Source organism: Drosophila suzukii, chromosome 2L (genome assembly GCF_043229965.1).
Source record: "Drosophila suzukii chromosome 2L, CBGP_Dsuzu_IsoJpt1.0, whole genome shotgun sequence".
In the NCBI taxonomy this organism is placed as follows: Eukaryota; Metazoa; Arthropoda; class Insecta; order Diptera; family Drosophilidae; genus Drosophila; species Drosophila suzukii.
In genome coordinates, this window is record NC_092080.1 from 25,595,738 (window position 1) to 25,615,146 (window position 19,409).

Sequence of the window (19,409 nt, forward strand, 5' to 3'; positions counted from 1 at the left end):
TACTCAGATCGGCTAAGAGTTTCACTAGTCTAAAAATCTTATTCCTTGTAGTGTGACCGAAGTTTTCCAAGTTTCAAGTTCAAAGCTGGGTTTGTTGCCAAACGGAAAACAAATCAATTGGAAAAATTAAAAAAGGAGGAGTTTAAATAAAAATAAATGGAATGTTCAACGAATGCTTTCACTTTTGTAAATTAGTAGCTTAAAGATTCCTTCTCGGATGCTTCGCAATCTTTCCCACCACCGCAGTACACCTCCGAGTCCCAATAGGCATATTTGACCTTGAGGAAGTGGGAGAACGGGGTTGATCCGCTGCTGCCGGAAGTCACCCAGCATCCTGGCTGTGGCTGGCTATGGCTTCTCCAACTGTTCCTTAGCGGGCGTCCTATTTTCCTCCTCCCTAAAGAAGCCAGCGGGTCCTCCAGCTCCGCTTAAGCTGCCAATCAGCTGGTGGTGGTTGCGTCCGGAGTCCTAGTGAAGAGGTCGTCGGAGATCGTATTACTGGTTGTTCTGCCTAAAAGATACTTCTATTAGTACAAGGCAAAAAAACTCTTTTGGCCAGACCTTACTTTCCTTGCGAGGACGCGGCCGTCAGGATGTCCATGTAGAGATTGAAGTCCCACTCGGCATGTTCCTTCCCACTGGGATTCTTTTGTGGATCTCATCCAGCACTTCAACTATTCTGCGAATTTGCCCCTTTTGTGGAATTGCTTCCTGTCGGTGAAATCCCACAATAAAGGGCATAAGCTTGGATTTGGCGTTCTATTTCGTCTGAACTGACCTCCTGCATCCGATTTTGGGGTTTTCCTTCCATTTTTAACTTTTAGTTTCCACATCGCCTTTGCACGAACACCGCCAAAGATAAAATTTCTTATTCTTTGGGCCGCGGCTAACGGCGTTCATCGAAAAATCACTCGCGAAATCTGGTATTTTTTCTGGTATTTCCTTAGCTCATCTGAGTACCGCGCTGAAAAACAGACCCGACGAAAAGCGTTAGCCGCGTATTTGCCTCTCGATCACTTCTATGGTTAGCTCACGGTTTTCGTCGATCTGAGTACTAGGCTTTAGCCGCGTATTTGCCTCTCGCTCAGTCCTATGGTTAGCTCGTGGTTTTCGTCGATCTGAGTACTAGGCTTAAATGAAAAAAAGGAACATAAGCAAGATATGTCGAAAAAAGTCCATCACCTAAAATGCTGTTATCGATTAGTCGAAACTATCTTGTATTGCTGAAAAAAAAGTGTTTTGCTGTACAAACATTGCAAACAGTTTGACTCCCCAGACAAATGTTAAAGTAGCAATAAGCTAAACAGCCATCGCTTTGATTCATTAAATATTGTCTAATGCGTACTTGTTTTGATTGTTAATGAAAACGTGTTCAAATCCCTTGATATGTATTTTACGTACATTAAAAAAATATCTGAAGGAGCATTTTCTTTCTAAAGTCCCAATCAATACATTTAAAAACATTTTTAAAAAACAATTGACAGCTAGAAAAAAAAATTGAAAAATAAAATTCAGCCTTAGTGTGGAATTAACCCTCGAACACGACTCGGTAGCGATATGGATGTTCCGGACAAACATCACTAAGAGAGCTTAACACCATATCGAGGTTCACAAATTCAAGTACGGGAGCGGATGGCTGTTTTTATACCCGTGTGGCATGTCCGTCTGTCCGTATGAACGCTGAGATCTCGGAAACTATAGGAGCTACAATACTGGTATTAGGCATGCAGAACCCTGAGATTCCTGCGCAGCTCAAGTTTGTTTCAGCAATGTGCCACGCCCACAAATCGCCCAAAACTGTGGCTTCCACAGTTTTGATACTAGAATAAAAAGTTTAACTGAAATGTATTGTTCTCAACAATACCTATCGATTGACTCAAAAAAAAGTTTGCCACGCCCACAAACTTAAAAAAATCGTAGATACGAACGCGGATATCTCGGAAACTATCAAAGATAGAGAAATGGGATCTCAGATTTAAATTCCGCAGCCTTGTACGCAGCGCCCACAAACCGCCCAAACCTGTGGCGCCCACAATTTTCATGCTAGATACAAAATTTTAACTAAAATGTAATGACTGATTCAAAAAAAGTTTGCCACGCGCATAACGCTTAAATCTGTCTACCGCCCACATAATCATATATTGAGATCACGGGTAGGTGGCGCATTTCAATCTCGCTTTGCTGCTTGCATATCTCTATAGCGTTCTTCCTTGTTTATTTTATTTTTATGAAGTTTTATAAGTTTATAGTAGCGGAAATTGACAAGGTCAACAAATTGTAGCCTTTTGACCTCTGTTTCACTTGTTTTCGCGATGCACCAGATCTAACGGAGCGTCTGCCGGGATTACGAAAACAAATTGTTTTGCCACGAGGTGGACTTGTTCATATAATCTTCATATTACTCTACGAAAGCATGATCGAGACTGATCTCGAAAACTATCAAAGATAGAGAATTGGGATTTCACATTTAGATTCCGTGGCGTTGTACGCTGCGCATGTTTGTTACGCAAATATGCCACTTAACGCCTACAAACCGCCCAAACCTTTGGCGCCCACAACTTTCTTCCTATCGATACCTATCGACAATACCTATCGATTGATCCAAAAAAAGATTGCTATGCACATTTTAACGCCCACAAACCCCTAAGCCTGTGGCGCCCACAATTCTTATGCTAGAAAAAAATTTTAACTGAAATGTATTAGTCTCGTCAATACCTATCGATTGACCCAAAAAAAGTTTGCTACGCCCACTCTAACGACCACATACCCCCTAAGCCTGTGGCGCCCACAAATTTTGTGCAAGAAACAAATTTTAGCTGAAATCATTCTCCAACTCTTCCGCGTGCAGTCGCTTTATTGAACGCTCTATAAAATAAACGACATTCCACGGAAAATAACATTTATAAAATTGAAGAAAGTCTATAACCGCCTAATATACCACCAGCTCTATCCGCGAACAACACAGCATAGTGCTAATAAACAAAGTTGACTCTTTAAATCAGAAAATAAATTCTTTCTGAACAACAAGTGCGGTTGTGCGTGCACCTTCAGTGAGAGACAATTGGTGCGGCAGCATGTTCGAAGTGCAAGAGAGAAAAAGGTTGCCCCATCAGCTACGCTATCGCCGATAAGGCAGCTATTCACTATTGTCGATAAGGCAGTTTGTTGGTAAAGCAGTGAGTGGTTGCAAGCTAAGATACAACTTAAACTTAAAGATTAAATCCGAAAAATACAATACAAACACAACCGACAAAGACACCTAACTTTAATCAAATCAAACAATAAATACACATAATAAAGTCATGGGTTCTTCTGCTCCACCCACTAAACGTACCCGCAACAATGCTGGAACTGCCAGCGAACGCATCTCGGATGTAAATTCGCCACAGCTTCTGGAGCTCCTAAAGGCTCGCTTCGAGGAACAAACCGAGAAAATTGAGTCGGCCGCTCGGGAAGCTGAACAGCGAATGCTCAGCCGCCTTATGGATCGCTTGGACATAATCGCCGGGGAAGTTAAGCAAATGGATGCTCGTGTCCTGACGTTGGAGCGCAAGGTTGCCGATCTTCGCTCCATTAGGGACCGAATGGGTGAGCGGGCTGAGACACTGAACCGGGAGGTGGAAAATCTACAAGCAGCAGGTGAGAGGTTGGGTGCACTGGAGGTGAAGCTGGCAACGCAATGCAGGGAGACTAGCTCGTGTGATCTGAGGGTTCATGGAGTTCCCTATGTCGAAGGTGAAGATCTCAGAGCGCTTTATTACAAGCTGTGCTTTAATCTCCAGCTGACTCCACCACCAAAAGTCTGAGATATCTTCCGAGCAAGGAAATCACAACAAACACATGTGGATCCAGTAATAATAATTAAAATGCTAAACCCACGCGAAAAGATCAAGCTGCTTGGTCAAGTCGGAATGTTTTTTTTTTTTTTTTTTAGTATAACAAATTTATTTATTTAACGTTGATCAGCCAACTTAATGGCTATAAAACGTTGTCTACGAAGAGGAAAAATTAACATGGAAACATAACAGAAAAGGAGATTAACAATATTTACAATAATTGAACAATTTCATTGCTTTTGGACTCGAGAGACCTGACGTCCTCTTGTCCAGAGATCACCGGGGTGCCTTCGCTTTAGTCTTCTTCTCGTTGAGTTTCGGTTTGCCAGGGATGCTGCTAGGTGGTTCGTGTGGGCTTGTAGACGGTCGTTGTAACGGCTTGAGTGCATGTTAATCTGCTCTCGCACCGAGGGGATGTGAAGGTCGCAAGCCAGGACATCGTTCCTTACGTACCAAGGCGCATCCGTAATCGTGCGTAGCGCCCGGTTTTGAATTCTTTGGACCCTCATGACATTTGAGTCTGAAGCGGTACCCCATATTTGTGTGCAATACGTGAATGAAGGAACCACTATCGACCTGTACAGCAACATCTTGTTGCTAAGGCTGAGCTCACTTTTACCTTTAAGCATCCAATTTAGTTTCCGCAGTTTGGAGCGACATGTTGCTGTAATTTTGGTTATGTGCTGCCTCCACGTAAGACGTTTGTCCAAAATCAAGCCCAAGTACTGAGCCTGGGCTGATTGCGGTATGAGTGTGTCGTGTAATTTCACTCTGGGGAAGTCGGAATGTAAACAACCTAGCTTGCAGTTTCTGGGTTTCAATTCAGAAGCGATAATTTATATTAATGAGCAATGGTTAAAAGAGCATTATCTCATGAAAAAGCATAAAGTCCTTACGGCTGTCTTTACACGACGCGGCCTTGTGCACGTACGCTGCACTCGAAGAGAGGGTGTCTTTTGCATTAACAGTATGAAGGAACTTTCGTTCATTAATCATTCGCCTGATCCACTTTCAACATCTCTCACTAACGCTTCGGCTGGACCTGAAGCTGATAGCTTTCGAACGATAGATATAAAAATGGTCTCAAAATCGTTCACTTAAATGCACAAAGTATGCTAAAGAAGATTGATAAGTTTAGATTCCTTTTCACTCAGTCTAATGTCGATGTGATATGTGGTCTGAAACGTGGTTTGTACATGATCTATGTGATTCGTTTATTGTTTGTGAAGGCTTTAATGTTTATCGGTCCGATCGTACTGGTCATGCAGAAAGTTTTGCTATATATGTGAATGTGAAGCTGAAATGTAAAGTGGTACTTAAACAGCCAAGTGACATTACTATTGAATACATTCCAATAAATCCCATGGAAGAACCCTTCTAGGATTCATATATAGACCGAATCGGACAATTGACTACGGGTCATTACTTAATGTTGTTTCAGACATTTCGTTGGAGTACACCGACATCATATTGGCAGGCGATTTCAACAGCAACTTATTGTCAGAAAGCCATCTCGTGGATAACTTTAAATCCCTAGGTTTGTTTTCCGTAAACGAAACGTTTCCCACGCACTATAGCAGCCACTGTGATACATTACTTGACTTATTTCTTATCAATGACCCTAGAAAAATCATACATTATGACCAGGTTTCAGTACCAGCCTTCTCTGGACATGACTTAATATTTTTAACATACGACTTGACCTTTGACAGCAAAATCAATTCTTTTACGTATAGAGATTACAAAAATATAAACTATAATGAATTAAAAACTGAATTTTTGTGTAGTGACTGGTCATGTATTTACCATCTTCGTCACGTAAATTGTCAATTACAGGTTTTAACCAACGATGTCCAGTATTTGATCAACAAGTTTGTGCCCCTAAGGACCAAGGTGATTAAGCCAATACAAAATCCGTGGTTCAGTAGTGAAATTAAAAACCTAACCAGTCAGCGAGATGTAGCTTACCTCCGGTGGAAGCGATACAAAACTGATGAATTTCGCAAACAATACAAAGAGGCTAGGGTAAAAGTAAACAAAATGATAAAATCAGCAAAGAAAGAGCATTATAACATACAATTTAATCACTGTGTTAACTCAAAAAACAGATGGAACAAACTAAAACGGTTAGGTATTGGAAAATGAAAGCAACAGACAGAGTCTGAGGTGGATGTCAAATCAATAATCAAAAAGTTTTTGGAAATAGATGTACCTAAAGCATCATGCAATCCGTACCTGAATACTCAACCCCTCTGTGATACTAGTTTTAGCTTTATATGTATAAACCAAAGTGATGTCCTAGCTAGTATTTTGCATGTCAAGTCCGATGCTGTAGGTCTCGATAATATGAATCCCAAATTTGTTAAGCTTTTGCTCCCCTTGATGTTGCCCATGTTACATATATTTTTAGCACGGCTATTAGTCTTCATTTCCGACAATATGGAAAAACGCCAAAATTTTCCCAATTCCTAAGCTAAACAATGACTATAGACCTATTTCAATATTACCTTTTCTAAAAAAGTCTAAAGTCTTGGAAAACCTTGTCCTCAAAGATTCAACTATACTTAGCTAATAATTCTCTTCTTGATAAAAAACAATCTGGATTCCGTAAGAGAAGGAGTTGTATTACTGCAATCACTAATATTGTAGACAAAAACCGGACAGTAACTGCGTAACGTTTTTGACGCTCCTTGACCACAGTAAGGCTTTTGATTCTGTGAAACATAACATTCTCTGTACCAAGCTTAGGAATATGTTTAATTTCTCCACTAATGCGACGAAGCTTATAAGGTCGTACTTAACGAATAGATATCAAGCAGTCGTCTCTGGGACGCAAGTTTCTTCTCTCCGGAACTTATCCAGGGGAGTACCACATGGATCTGTGCTAGTCCCTTTGTTGTTTTCTATATATGTCAATGATCTCCCTAGTATCCTGTCTGAGCGTGAAGTACATTTATATGCTGATGATGTCCAAATATATGTTAGTAGGCTCGTAACTGAAATACATGCCTGTGTCCGTATAATTAATAAAATGTTGTCACTAGTTGAAAAATGGGAAAGGGAAAATGGCTTGGGTATAAATCCTAAGAAATCGAAGTGCTTGGTAATTGGGTAAAAGCCAATTTCAACACTTTCACTCCAAAAATTATATATAAACCATACGCCGATAAGCTATGAAGTGAACGCAGTTAATCTGGGGATAACATTTAACAATACTTTATCAACCATTAGCAACCATATAGTTAAAGCGACAGGACGTACATATGCTCTGTTGAGAAAATTTTCATTCTCTAAATCGTTCCTAACTGAGGAAGTTAGACTATTAATCGCCAAAGCTGTCCTCCTGCCCACTCTCTTTTACGGCATAGAAATTTTTGAAAATTGTGATGCGCGGGATTTGCGCACATAAACCGTAGCTTTTAATTCAATTGTCCGTTATGTGTTTTACTTAAGACGTTTTGACCATGTAGGAACTGACGTATAATATATGTACTTGACCTTAATTTGACCTCATGGATCGATCTTAGAACTTTAATATTCTTGCACAAAATAGTGACGAGTGGAGAACCAAATTATATTTTCAATAAACTTACCCCAGCCACATCTGTAAGAACCAAAAATTACATATGCCCTCGAATACAAACACTGTGTTCGAGAAGGCAATTTTTCATAAATGGTATCCGGTTATGGAACAATCTACCGCACCAATACAAAACAATTAGGAGCGCAACTCAATTTTACAATAAAGTTAAAGATTATAAAAATTAAATAAAATGAAATACAATAAAAAAAAAATTATTTTTAATAATTAAAACAATAATTATAGTAACTAAGAAACTATGAAAATTTGATGTTAGTCATTAATATTAATTAAGAGAGTGAGAGAAATTGTTTTAATAATTTAAAAATAATAATAATGTAAAATATCAACTCATTGTGACTAGCGCAATAATTATAAGTGTGCACTTGTAGCGCTAGGATATAAATAAATAAATGTATAAGTCCCGTCAATACCCTTCAGTTCTGCAGTAGGGACGCGGTGACATGGCTCAAGGCAAAAAGCTTTTTTTGTTTTTTTTTTTGTGCCTAAAACGCTGTGCCGCTGTTGACGTCAGCAGAGCAGTCGGCGCAGCGTAGAAGACTGCCCACGAAAACGATCGTGCAACAAAGAGAGGCAGATATTCGGATATTTCCCTCTCTTTCTTGTCTTATAATCTGCCTGCACTCCGCGCTCGCAGAGACAAATTTCGGCCGGTGCGTTATTTTTTTTTGCGTCTCTCCGTTATGTTCGGCTAGCGACTAATATTTCGGCGGAAAAATTTTCGTGGAGCAGCGACATGTGAATGCCCTAATATTTTAGGAGCATTATTGTGTATCGAAAAAAACAACTAATATTGTTTTATAAAAGTAAACTATTTGATTATAGTAAAATTTAGTATATTGAATTTACTTATAATGTTATATTTACTTATTATACATTTTTATTACAATATAATTTTTTAGTTAAGTTATAGAAATTTAGTCCGTTAAAATTGATTTAAGTATTTAAAACATTTAAGTATTAACATTTAAAAAAAAAATCGTATTGTATTTTTTACTCAAGAAGTAAAAACTATATAGTCGGATATATTTCACTTTAGAAAGGGTATAGGTGCAGTGGCACGCGCCAACAGCGAAGAGAAAACAAAAGAAATCTAGTAAAGGGGTGAGAAGACTTGGTGCATTCTGTTTGAGTGATTGAGTTACTTTAATCGTTTAGTTAATATAATAAAGTCAGGTAAGTGCTACATTAAGTTTAAGATGTTGTGCATTGATCTTAGTTTAAGGTACGTAAATTTTGAAGGTATTCAATGGGTTCCGTTAGCCGAAAGTGGATGACGAAATGTTGTGTGCCAATAAAAATTCTGCAACAAGCTATAAAAGGTAAATATACAATTAAACAAATAAAACGCCTTTTTTAAACATATGTTTTTTCAGGAGCGTTGGCCAAGGATTCAGAGGACCCGGACAAAAGTTTAAGAACGGCGATGTCTAACGTTAAAAATAAGCTTACGAAGCAAAAAAACAGAAACAATAATTGTACAATTTTTGAAAATCTAAATAGTACCATATAATTAAAATGAAATGAATTAAATTCTATATTTTTTTAATTGAAAACTCAAGAAAAAATTCTGATTTTCACAAGTGATTCACTTGGGACGTGTCCCTTGCAAGTGATTTCACAAGTGAAAACTCAAGGAAAAATTTTCATTTGAATTTTCACTTGTGAAAATGCGGACATCCCATACAAAGTGAAACACTTGGGAAAATCAGAATTTTTCCTTGAGTTTTCACTTGTGAAATCACTTGCAAGGGACACGTCCCAAGTGAATCACTTGTGAAAATCAGAATTTTTCCTTGAGTTTTCAATTAAAACAAGGAAGAACGCTACAGTCGAGTACCTCGACTATCAGATACCCGTTACTCAAAGGGAAATGGAGATATGCAAGCAGCAAAGCGAAATTAAAATGCGCCACCTACCGGCGGTAGACATATTTAAGCGTTATGGGCGTTAGAGTGGGCGTGGATCAATCGATAGGTATCGACGAGACCAATACATTTCAGTTAAAATTTTTTATCTAGCATGAAAATTGTGGGCGTCACAGGTTTTCGCGGTTTGTGGGCGTTAAAGTGGGCGTGGCAAACTTTTTTTGGGTCAATCGATAGGTATTGATGAGAACAATACATTTCAGTTAAAATTTTTATTCTAGCATCAAAACTGTAGGAGCCACAGTTTTGGGCGGTTTGTGGACGTTAGAGTGGGCGTGGCACTGTGCCGAAACAAACTTGCGCTGCGTAAAAAGCTCAGGAATCTGCACGCCAAATCTCAATAGCCTAGCTCCCATAGTTTCCGAGATCTCAGCGTTCATCCGGACGGACAGACAGACGGACAGACGGACATGGCTAGATCGACTCGGCTAGTGATCCTGATCAAGAATATATATACTTTGTGGGGTCGGAAACGCTTCCTTCTGCCTGTTACATACTTTCCGACGAATCTAGTATACCCTTTTACTCTACGAGTAACGGGTATAAAAATATAGAATTTAATTCATTTCATTTTAATTCATTTTAATTATATGGTACTATTTAGATTTTCAAAAATTGTACAATTATTGTTTCTGTTTTTTTGCTTCGTAAGCTTATTTTTAACGTTAGACATCGCCGTTCTTAAACCTTTGTCCGGGTCCTCTGAATCCTTGGCCAACGCTCCTGAAAAAACATATGTTTAAAAAATGCGTTTTATTTGTTTAATTGTTTATTTACCTTTTATAGCTGTGTTTAACCCTTTGCAGGTTTTTTATTGGATCAAAACATTTCGTCATCCACTTTCGGCTAACGGAACCCATTGAATACCTTCAAAATTTACGTACTTTAAACTAAGATCAATGCACAACATCTAAAACTTAACGTAGCACTAACCTGACTTTATTATATTAACTTAAAGAGACGACTAAAGTAACTCTGCTGCGCACAATTAACATGGATGCTTCCCTTTCAATCACTCAAACAGAATGCACCAAGTCTTCTCACCCCTTTACTTGATTTCTTTTGTTTTCTCTTCGCTGTTGGCGCGTGCCACTGCACTTATACCCTTTCTAAGGCGAAATATATCCGACTATATAATTTGTACTTCTTAAGTAAGAAATACAATACGAATTTTTTAAAAATGTTAATACTAATACTACTAATGTTTTAAATATTGAAATCAATTTTAACGGACTAATTTTCTATAATTACACTAAAAAATATATTGTAATAAAAATGTATAATAAGTAAACATAACATTATAAGTAAATCCAAATTACTTAATTTTACTATAATCAAATAATTTACTTTTATAAAACAATATAAGTTGTATATTTTAAATACACAATAATGCTCCTAAAATATTAGGGCATTCACATGTCGCTGCTCCACGAAAATTTTTCCGCCGAAATATTAGTCGCTAGCCGAACATAACGGAGAGACGCAAAAAAAAATAACGCACCGGCCGAAATTTGTCTCTGCGAGCACGGAGTGCAGGCAGATTATAAGACAAGAAAGAGAGGGAAATATCCGAGTATCTGCCTCTCTTTGTTGCACGATCGTTTTCGTGCTGCGCCGACTGCTCTGCTGACGTCAACAGCGGCACAGCGTTTTAGGCACAAAAAAAAAACAAAAAAAGCTTTTTGCCTTGAGCCATGTCACCGCGTCCCTACTGCAGAACTGAAGGGTATCGATTGACCCGAAACAAAGTTTGCCACGCCCACTCTAACGCCCATAACGCTTAAATCTGTCTACCGCCCACATAACCATAAATAGAGATCGCTTGTAGGTGGCGCATTTCAATCTCTCTTTGATGCTTGCATATCTCCATATTCCTTTTGTCCCTTTACCTGAGTAACGGATATCGGCTAGTCGAGGTACTCTACTATAGCATTCTTCCTTGTTTTATATATTCTCAAGTTAAGCCCGAATGTTCTCAAACTGACCCAGACCTAAGGTTTTGTTCAAATTTTATGAACGAGATTTCAAGAATTGTCAACAAACGGGCTAACGCACTTTTTGACCCCGTTTCGGCTTGATTTTTAAACATTTCAAACGAGTTTTTACCCGGGTGTACGAAAATTAGTCTCTCAGTTTTAAAGCTATCGGGATGAAGCCTTCCCTAAAGTCTTATTTCTATTGCAGGTAGTAAATAAGTCGGAAGCTTTCATAGAAGTAATCAAAAACATATTTTTTTTAAATGTAAAAAAATTATAATTTCGGTTTTTTTTTTAAATATTATTTTTTAATCTTGGGAATATCATTATTTTACTATTTCAGGATTTCGAATAAAATTTTAAGAAATCGGACGACTTTATCATATGTGTAGCTGCCATAATTTAGATAATTATTGTCTAAACAATACCAAGCCGGTAAATTTCGTTTTCGGTAAACATATACTATAATAAACCGAAATGGAACATAACCTTAATATTTCTGTAATAAGTTCCGAGCATACAACGCTTCCACGGGAGCGACCTGAAGGGCATAGAAAGTTCGGTTTGCCGATGCTAGCTTCCTTTCTCGTTTAATTTTCGTTTCCACACCGCTTCTGCTTGAACACAGCCAAAGATAAAATTTTTTATTTTTACGAAATCTGTTATTTTTTCTGGAATTTCCTTAGCTTATCTGAGTACCACGGTGAAAAACGGACTCGACGAAAAGCGTTAGGCTCCTATCTGCATCTCGCTCTCTCCTATGGTTATCTCACGGTTTTCGTCGACGTGTGTACTAGGCCTTAATGTAAAATTTAATTTTCTAAAAACAATGGTAGTGGTCCAGAAGGGCTTCTCGCCAAAAATCCATGCACGTAAAATTGGCGGGTAAAACCTTAACGGCGTTGTAAATCTTTCTGTTTTCTTATTAGTCTACTCTCGAATGGGGGAACTCATGCCCGTGTGTCCAATGCTATCTTTTGCGAATTTTTTAAGTGCATTTCAATTTAAAAGTGGTCATCTTAAAGTAAATTAACTTATACCAATTTCATTTTAAAAGCTGGGTAAGGGGTATCTGATAGTCAAAACTCTCGACTATATCGTTATCTCTTGTTATACCCGTTACTCGTAGAGTATATTGTATTCGAGGAAAAGTATATAACAGGTATTAGAAGCGTTTCCGATCCCATAAAGTATATGTATATATTCTTGATCAGGATCACTAGCAAGGTCGATCTAGCCGTGTCCGTCTGTCCGTGTGAACTCTTTAATCTCGGAAACTATAAGAGCAAGAATGGGGGGATTTGGCATGTACATAGATTCTTGGGCTTCCTGCGCAAGTTTGATTCAGCATGGTGCTTAACGCTGACACCCGTCTAGCACCCACACTTTATAATAATAGGTAAAAATGTTGTTCTTATTATCAACACGCCAAAAATTGTTCAAAATCGAATATTCATTAAAAAGTTATATCCAAACAATAATAAACTCATAGCAAACTCAATAGAGTGCGAGAGGAATTAAGATATATTTTTAAAGAAAATCGACTGCTTACGAAATTTTACTAGCACCACCTAGGTTTCACGTTATGTGGCGTATTAGTGAAATCTTGTAAACAGCCGATAGGAATGAATAGGTGGAGCTTTTTGTTAGCTGAGTAACGGGTATCTAATAGTCGAGGCCGTCGACTATATGGTTTTCTATTGTTTTTTCTTTGCTTATTTCGTGGGTGAGTTCCTAGGAGATTTTTTGAATTCAGCTTTTGAAAATAACACTTATTTTTGGGCCTTGGACGAAAATAAATACATTTTAGTTTAAGTAGTTATTCTAGCATCAAAAGTGTAGGCTTTAGTGTATTTTGCACATTTTGTGGGTGCGGCCACTTGTGTGGACTTGGCACATTGGTTAAATAAACATGCGATGCGTAAGAATCTCTAGAATCTGCTTTATTGGTCTTAAATTTTTTACATTTCCTAACTTCCTATTGCAATACGATACTACATCGCAAAGTTGTACAATTTAAATGAATTTCAGGCCATTTTCAAAATAAGATTTAAAAGTGTGTTTGTCGGTTTGCGTTGTTTTTTGTGTAACGGTTCAGTAATTTTTTTTGGGGCATTGTACGATTTGGCTAAAAACATTTAAAATTTTTTCATTAGTATATCGGAAAACTAGGGTCTATATTGCTTGCCCAGGCGTGCAGTCCGCCAATTAGGTCTCGCACGAAGTGCGTTGGAAATCGATTGCGCACATGCTGAACGGCGATCTGTGAGTCATTTCCACGCCGGCAAAGCAAAACAATAGGCAGCGCCTTGTCCTCCAGATGATTGGAAAATCGCTTCAAGTAGCCATCGTCCAGGATTTCGACCAATGGCACATTGACAGACTTAGGCAGTTGGCATATCTCAAACTCGGCCGTTGGCCTTACATCGATTAACAGATGGGGTTGTGCTTGGAGCTTCTCTCGATACTCTTCCACGGACATGCGCTCATCCGCCGCAAGCATTTGCATGGGATTGTTCTTATCGGTGGCATGCATGCCACAAAAAATTTCATAGTCAATTAACTCGGTAATTATCGGCTGAGCAGAACACACATGACAGTTGGGTCGCTTGCTGCGAATGCGAACGTTTCGGAACGTGCCGCTGCTGCCATCGAAGATGAGCAGGCGACCGGCTAGGACATCGCCCAGTCCCACAATAACCTTTATAGCCTCCAGAGCCTGCATTGCACCAATGGTACCGGTGACAGCGCCCAGGACTCCACCATCGCCACAATTTGTAACCGCTTCCGGCGGCGGAGGCACTGGGTATATGCACCTGTAACAAGGTCCGTTTCCATAGCTGTAAACAGTGAGCTGACCATCCATTTTCAGGGCACTCCCGGAGACGAGGGGTTTCCTCAGCATCACGCATGCATCACTAAGTAGATAACGCGTAGGCAAATTGTCGCTGCAGTCTAGGACCACATCATAGCCACGGAGGATGTGCATTGCGTTTTGACTATACAATAGCCTCGAATGGCAACGTATCTCGCAGTTTGGATTTAGCTCCAGCAGGGCTATCCTTGCCGATTCTGCTTTGGACATACCACACCGAGCCTCAGAATGCAAAATCTGGCGGTGGAAGTTGCTCCGCTCCACGTCATCGTAGTCTATGAGTCCCAAGTTTCCACAGCCAGCTGCCGCAAGATATTGTGCCGCCGGACAGCCCAATCCGCCAAGGCCCACAATCAGCACAGAGCTGTTTTTCAGCTTCAGTTGACCTTGGACCCCAAAACTCGGCAGTATGAGTTGCCGGCTATACCGGGCTACGTCATCTTTGTTCAACTTGGTGTGGGCGGACTCCCCTTGCGATTTCATAGCATTACCTTCGGACTGATTCTGTGCTCTTGCAGCGGCGGTTACCGTGGAGCTCAGGTCCCGCAGACATTGCTCTTTCCTGTTGAGTGCTGCCCGCAGTTCGGAGATTTCCCTCTCTAGCTTGGTCCGTTCGGAATCTGCCTCGGATTTGATCATTGAAGTGCGGGGAAAGTTGGTTACTAGTGGATGATAGAATCTTTGTTGGTATGTGTTACTGTAAGGATTGACAACTTCTTTGGCTCTCTCGTATGAGCGCGTAAATGTTACAGACAGTGTGTGGCCAGTTTCAACTTGAAAAATTTGTATTAAAATATAACATAATAATGAATTGGCGTGTTGTAGTAGAGCCTGGACGATACATCGATGTATCGTCGATCTATCGATATTCCAGACAAAATAGCAAACATCGATTCGATATTTTTAACAGCGTTCTCAACATCGATGTATCTGCCCAGCATCGTTATTTTCTTTTTTTTCTTCTCTAATTGCATATTTAGAAACTGAGACTAAACTGTAAGTACAACGCTTAATTCTTAATTTAACATAGACTTCTTTAACAGATAGTTTTTTGCATACTTTTAACGCCGACGAAGCAGCAAAAGCTTTAAAAGATGATATAACAGAGTGTTTATCCTCAAAAGTTTTACAAAAGCCTCTAAGACCACCTGAACTACCAAAACGTTCGCGCTTTGAATTTTTTAAAAACAAAATTGCGGCCAAGCCATCTTCCCACAGATCTGATTCCATTATCATGCTAAAGCCTAGTACTCACATCGACGAAAACCGCGAGCTAACCATAGGAGTGAGCGAGAGGCAAACAGGCGGCGCTTTTCGTCGGGTCTGTTTTTCAGTGCGGTACTCAGATGACCTAAGGAAATACCAGAAAAAATACCAGATTTTCCGAGTGAATTTTCGATGAACGCCGTTAGCCGCGGCCCAAAGAATAAGAAATTTAATCTGTTCGTGCAAAGGCGATGTGGAAACTAAAAATTAAAAATGGAAGGAAAACCCCAAAATCGGATGCAGGAGGTCAGTGCAGATGAAATAGGACGCCAATTCCAAGCTTTTGCCCTTTATTGTGGGATTTCACCGACAGGAAGCAATTCCACAAAAGGGGCAAATTCGCAAAATAGTTGAAGTGCTGGATGAGATCCACAAGAGAATCCCAGTGGGAAGGAACATGCCGAGTGGGACTTCGATCTCTACATGGACATCCTGACGGCCGCGTCCTTGCAAAGAAAGTAAGATCTGGCCAAAAGAATTTTTTTGCCTTGTACTAATAGAAGTATCTTTTTGGCAGAACAACCTGTAATACGATCTCCGACGACCTCTTCACTAGGACTCCGGATACAACCACCACCAGCTGATTGGCAGCTTAAGCGGAGCTGGGAACAGTTGGAGAAGCCATAGCCAGCCACAGCCAGGATGCTGGGTGACTTCCGGCAGCAGCGGATCAGCCCCGTTCTCCCACTTCCTCAAGGTCAAATATGCCTATAGCGACTCGTAGGTGTACTGCGGTGGAGCGGGAAAGATTTCAAACCATTCGTGGGACGAGATAGAAGCTTTAAACTACTAATTTACATAAATAAAAACATTCGTCAAACATTCCATTCGCCTGCAACGTCTTGCGGCTCAGAAAGGATCGCAGATATTCACTTAAACCATCCATAATCAGCAAAATACTTTTCTTGAGCAAGATCTACGATCTCATAGATTGGTTTATAAAAAGACGAAATGTACCAAATTTGTAAGTGTTTCTTTTTTTTAATTTGACTTAAGGAACGCTAGGAAAATTTTACTCCAAAAGCTTCGATGTATCGATGTTATTTTGTTCAAAACATGGGGATCATAGATGTTACCCAACATAGATGTTTTCCAAGCTATGTGTTGTAGACGATTTGCAGACTATCGGCAGCCAATGATTCGCGAAGATGAGTTATCGATGTTAGTGCATAAGTACACGATTATTGCTTTACATTGTTCGCTGAAGCGAACAGCTAACGGCACAAGCAAACCGTATCCGAACGGAGAGGACGGCCATTTTAGTTGCTCCGAAGAAGATGAAAAACAACGCAAAACTAAATACAATTTGAGCGCTAGCATGTAGAATGTTTTGATGACATAACAAGTATTTTAAGGTCCATTATTTATTGTTTATTAAACTGTAAAATACCCATAGAATCATGTAACACCGAACCAAAAGAAGTCAAGCAAAGTCGCAAATTTCAACGCTTTCGACACTATGCGATAAACTGCAACATTCCAAAAGCGACTAAAACAAAAACCGAGGCAACATTTTTTTTTTTAAATAGAAATTTATTAACTGCAACTTTAACAAGAGAGAATGCTGAAGTTGATGCCATCAACTATATATTCCGTAACTCAGCTGAGGGAAGTGCGAGGGAGACGGAGATATGCAAGCAGCTAGCGACTGCTCCCAAGACACACATTTTATAACTTTGCTTGCCTTTAGATTTTTAATGAATGGTCCGATTGTAAAATTCTTGACATGTAGAAGAACATTGATAATCAAAACAATATCCTATTTACCTTAGTCGATGCTGTGGAATATTTGGTCCTTGTGGCTGATGCGCCATCTGTCTGAACACACTAAGGTGAAATCGGGTTAAGGGGGGAAATACAATTAAAAGGCATAAAATGAGGCCTATCTTTGGGAGTGGATTGCAAGTAGGGAATTAAATGAATCTTAGCGATTCTTTTTGCATGTTATTAGGAAATTATTGGGCAATGAAAATCAGTCAAGTTTTTTAAAAAATATTGTAATTAAGCCCATTTATGATCAATAATGTGGAGTCGTGTTTTGAGGGATGAACTTTGCGCCGTGCAGTCTCCTGGCCCAGGATCACGTCTAAAACAAAAAACAGCAACTGGGCATTAATCTTAGAGGTACAGCGCACAACATGAATTATTTCATATGTAAAAAAATGGTTTTTCCATGAAAAAATGTGAAGTTGGAAAAAAAATTTTCAAAAAACACACTTTTTTTTCGACTTTGTTCGTAAAAAAAACATGTTATAACAAACAAATATGAAAAATCCTTTTATTCATGTTGTGGAAAATTTCATTTCAAACATAAAGCAAAAAACCGCATTCGATTAAAATGAAATCTCTGACCTGTACATTGCACGCCCTTCAGTTCAAAAAAAAAAGTTTCACTTGTGAATCACCTTGGGAATCACCTGGGACATGTCCTCGTGCACAAGTGAAGAACAAGTGACGCTCCATATAGAAAATTGTATGGGATGTCCGCATTTTCACAAGTGAAAATTCAAATGAAAATTTTTCGAAGTCCTACGGGATTCCACTTGTTCCTTATACTCATTTTTCGTATGGCCTGTCACGTGCCGGTGACTCGTCCCAAGTGAATCACTTGGGAAAATCAGAATTTTTCCTTGAGTTTTCACTTGTGAAATCACTTGCAAGGGACACGTCCCAAGTGAAACACTTGGGAAAATCAGAATTTTTCCTTGAGTTTTCACTTGTGAAATCACTTGCAAGGGACACGTCCCAAGTGAATCACTTGTGAAAATCAGAATTTTTTCTTGAGTTTTCAATTAAAAAAATATAGAATTTAATTCATTTCATTTTAATTATATGGTACTATTTAGATTTTCAAAAATTGTACAATTATTGTTTCTGTTTTTTTGCTTCGTAAGCTTATTTTTAACGTTAGACATCGCCGTTCTTAAACCTTTGTCCGGGTCCTCTGAATCCTTGGCCAACGCTCCTGAAAAAACATATGTTTAAAAAATGCGTTTTATTTGCTTAATTGTATATTTACCTTTTATAGCTTGTTGCAGAATTTTTATTGGCACAAAACATTTCGTCATCCACTTTCGGCTAACGGAACCCATTGAATACCTTCAAAATTTACGTACTTTAAACTAAGATCAATGCACAACATCTTAAACTTAATGTAGCACTTACCTGACTTTATTATATTAACTAAACGATTAAAGTAACTCTGCTGCGCACCATTAAAATGGATGCTTCCCTTTCAATCACTCAAACAGAATGCACCAAGTCTTCTCACCCCTTTACTAGATTTCTTTTGTTTTCTCTTCGCTGTTGGCGCGTGCCACTGCACCTATACCCTTTCTAAAGTGAATTATATATCCGACTATATAGTTTTTACTTCTTGAGTAAAAAATACAATACGATTTTTTTTTAAATGTTAATACTTAAATGTTTTAAATACTTAAATCAATTTTAACGGACTAAATTTCTATAACTTAACCATAAAATTATATTGTAATAAGAATGTATAATAAGTAAATATAACATTATAAGTAAATTCAATTTACTAAAGTTTACTATAATCAAATAGTTTACTTTTATAAAACAATTTTAGTTGTTTTTTTCGATACACAATAATGCTCCTAAAATATTAGGGCATTCACATGTCGCTGCTCCACGAAAATTTTTCCGCCGAAATATTAGTCGCTAGCCGAACATAACGGAGAGACGCAAAAAAAAATAACGCACCGGCCGAAATTTGTCTCTGCGAGCGCGGAGTGCAGGCAGATTATAAGACAAGAAAGAGAGGGAAATATCCGAATATCTGCCTCTCTTTGTTGCACGATCGTTTTCGTGGGCAGTCTTCTACGCTGCGCCGACTGCTCTGCTGACGTCAACAGCGGCACAGCGTTTTAGGCACAACAAAAAACAAAAAAAGCTTTTTGCCTTGAG

At 38.9% G+C, this 19,409-nt stretch overlaps 1 protein-coding gene and 3 long non-coding RNA genes across 4 annotated transcripts; 1 reads left to right on the plus strand and 3 right to left on the minus strand.

Annotated features, from left to right (window-relative positions):
* Positions 1 to 8,575: 8,575 nt before the first annotated feature.
* Positions 8,576 to 9,023, plus strand: LOC139355179 (uncharacterized). Its single transcript, XR_011605909.1, has 3 exons — positions 8,576 to 8,613; positions 8,680 to 8,759; positions 8,814 to 9,023. It is a non-coding gene; the product is annotated as an uncharacterized lncRNA (long non-coding RNA).
* Positions 9,024 to 9,921: 898 nt separating this feature from the next.
* On the minus strand, positions 9,922 to 10,626 carry LOC118878328 (uncharacterized). Its single transcript, XR_005014836.3, has 3 exons — positions 10,299 to 10,626; positions 10,143 to 10,232; positions 9,922 to 10,088 (listed from the first exon to the last, which is right to left on the minus strand). It is a non-coding gene; the product is annotated as an uncharacterized lncRNA (long non-coding RNA).
* A 2,637-nt stretch (positions 10,627 to 13,263) lies between these two features.
* Positions 13,264 to 15,068, minus strand: Uba4 (Ubiquitin-like activating enzyme 4). The gene has a single exon (XM_017082955.4). It carries the CDS (start codon positions 14,853 to 14,855, stop codon positions 13,494 to 13,496), a length of 1,362 nt encoding a protein of 453 aa, XP_016938444.3. The 5' UTR covers positions 14,856 to 15,068; the 3' UTR covers positions 13,264 to 13,493.
* Positions 15,069 to 18,290: 3,222 nt separating this feature from the next.
* Positions 18,291 to 18,909, minus strand: LOC136116492 (uncharacterized). The gene is made up of 3 exons (XR_010653439.2): positions 18,648 to 18,909; positions 18,502 to 18,581; positions 18,291 to 18,447 (listed from the first exon to the last, which is right to left on the minus strand). It is a non-coding gene; the product is annotated as an uncharacterized lncRNA (long non-coding RNA).
* Between the last annotated feature and the right edge of the window lie 500 nt (positions 18,910 to 19,409).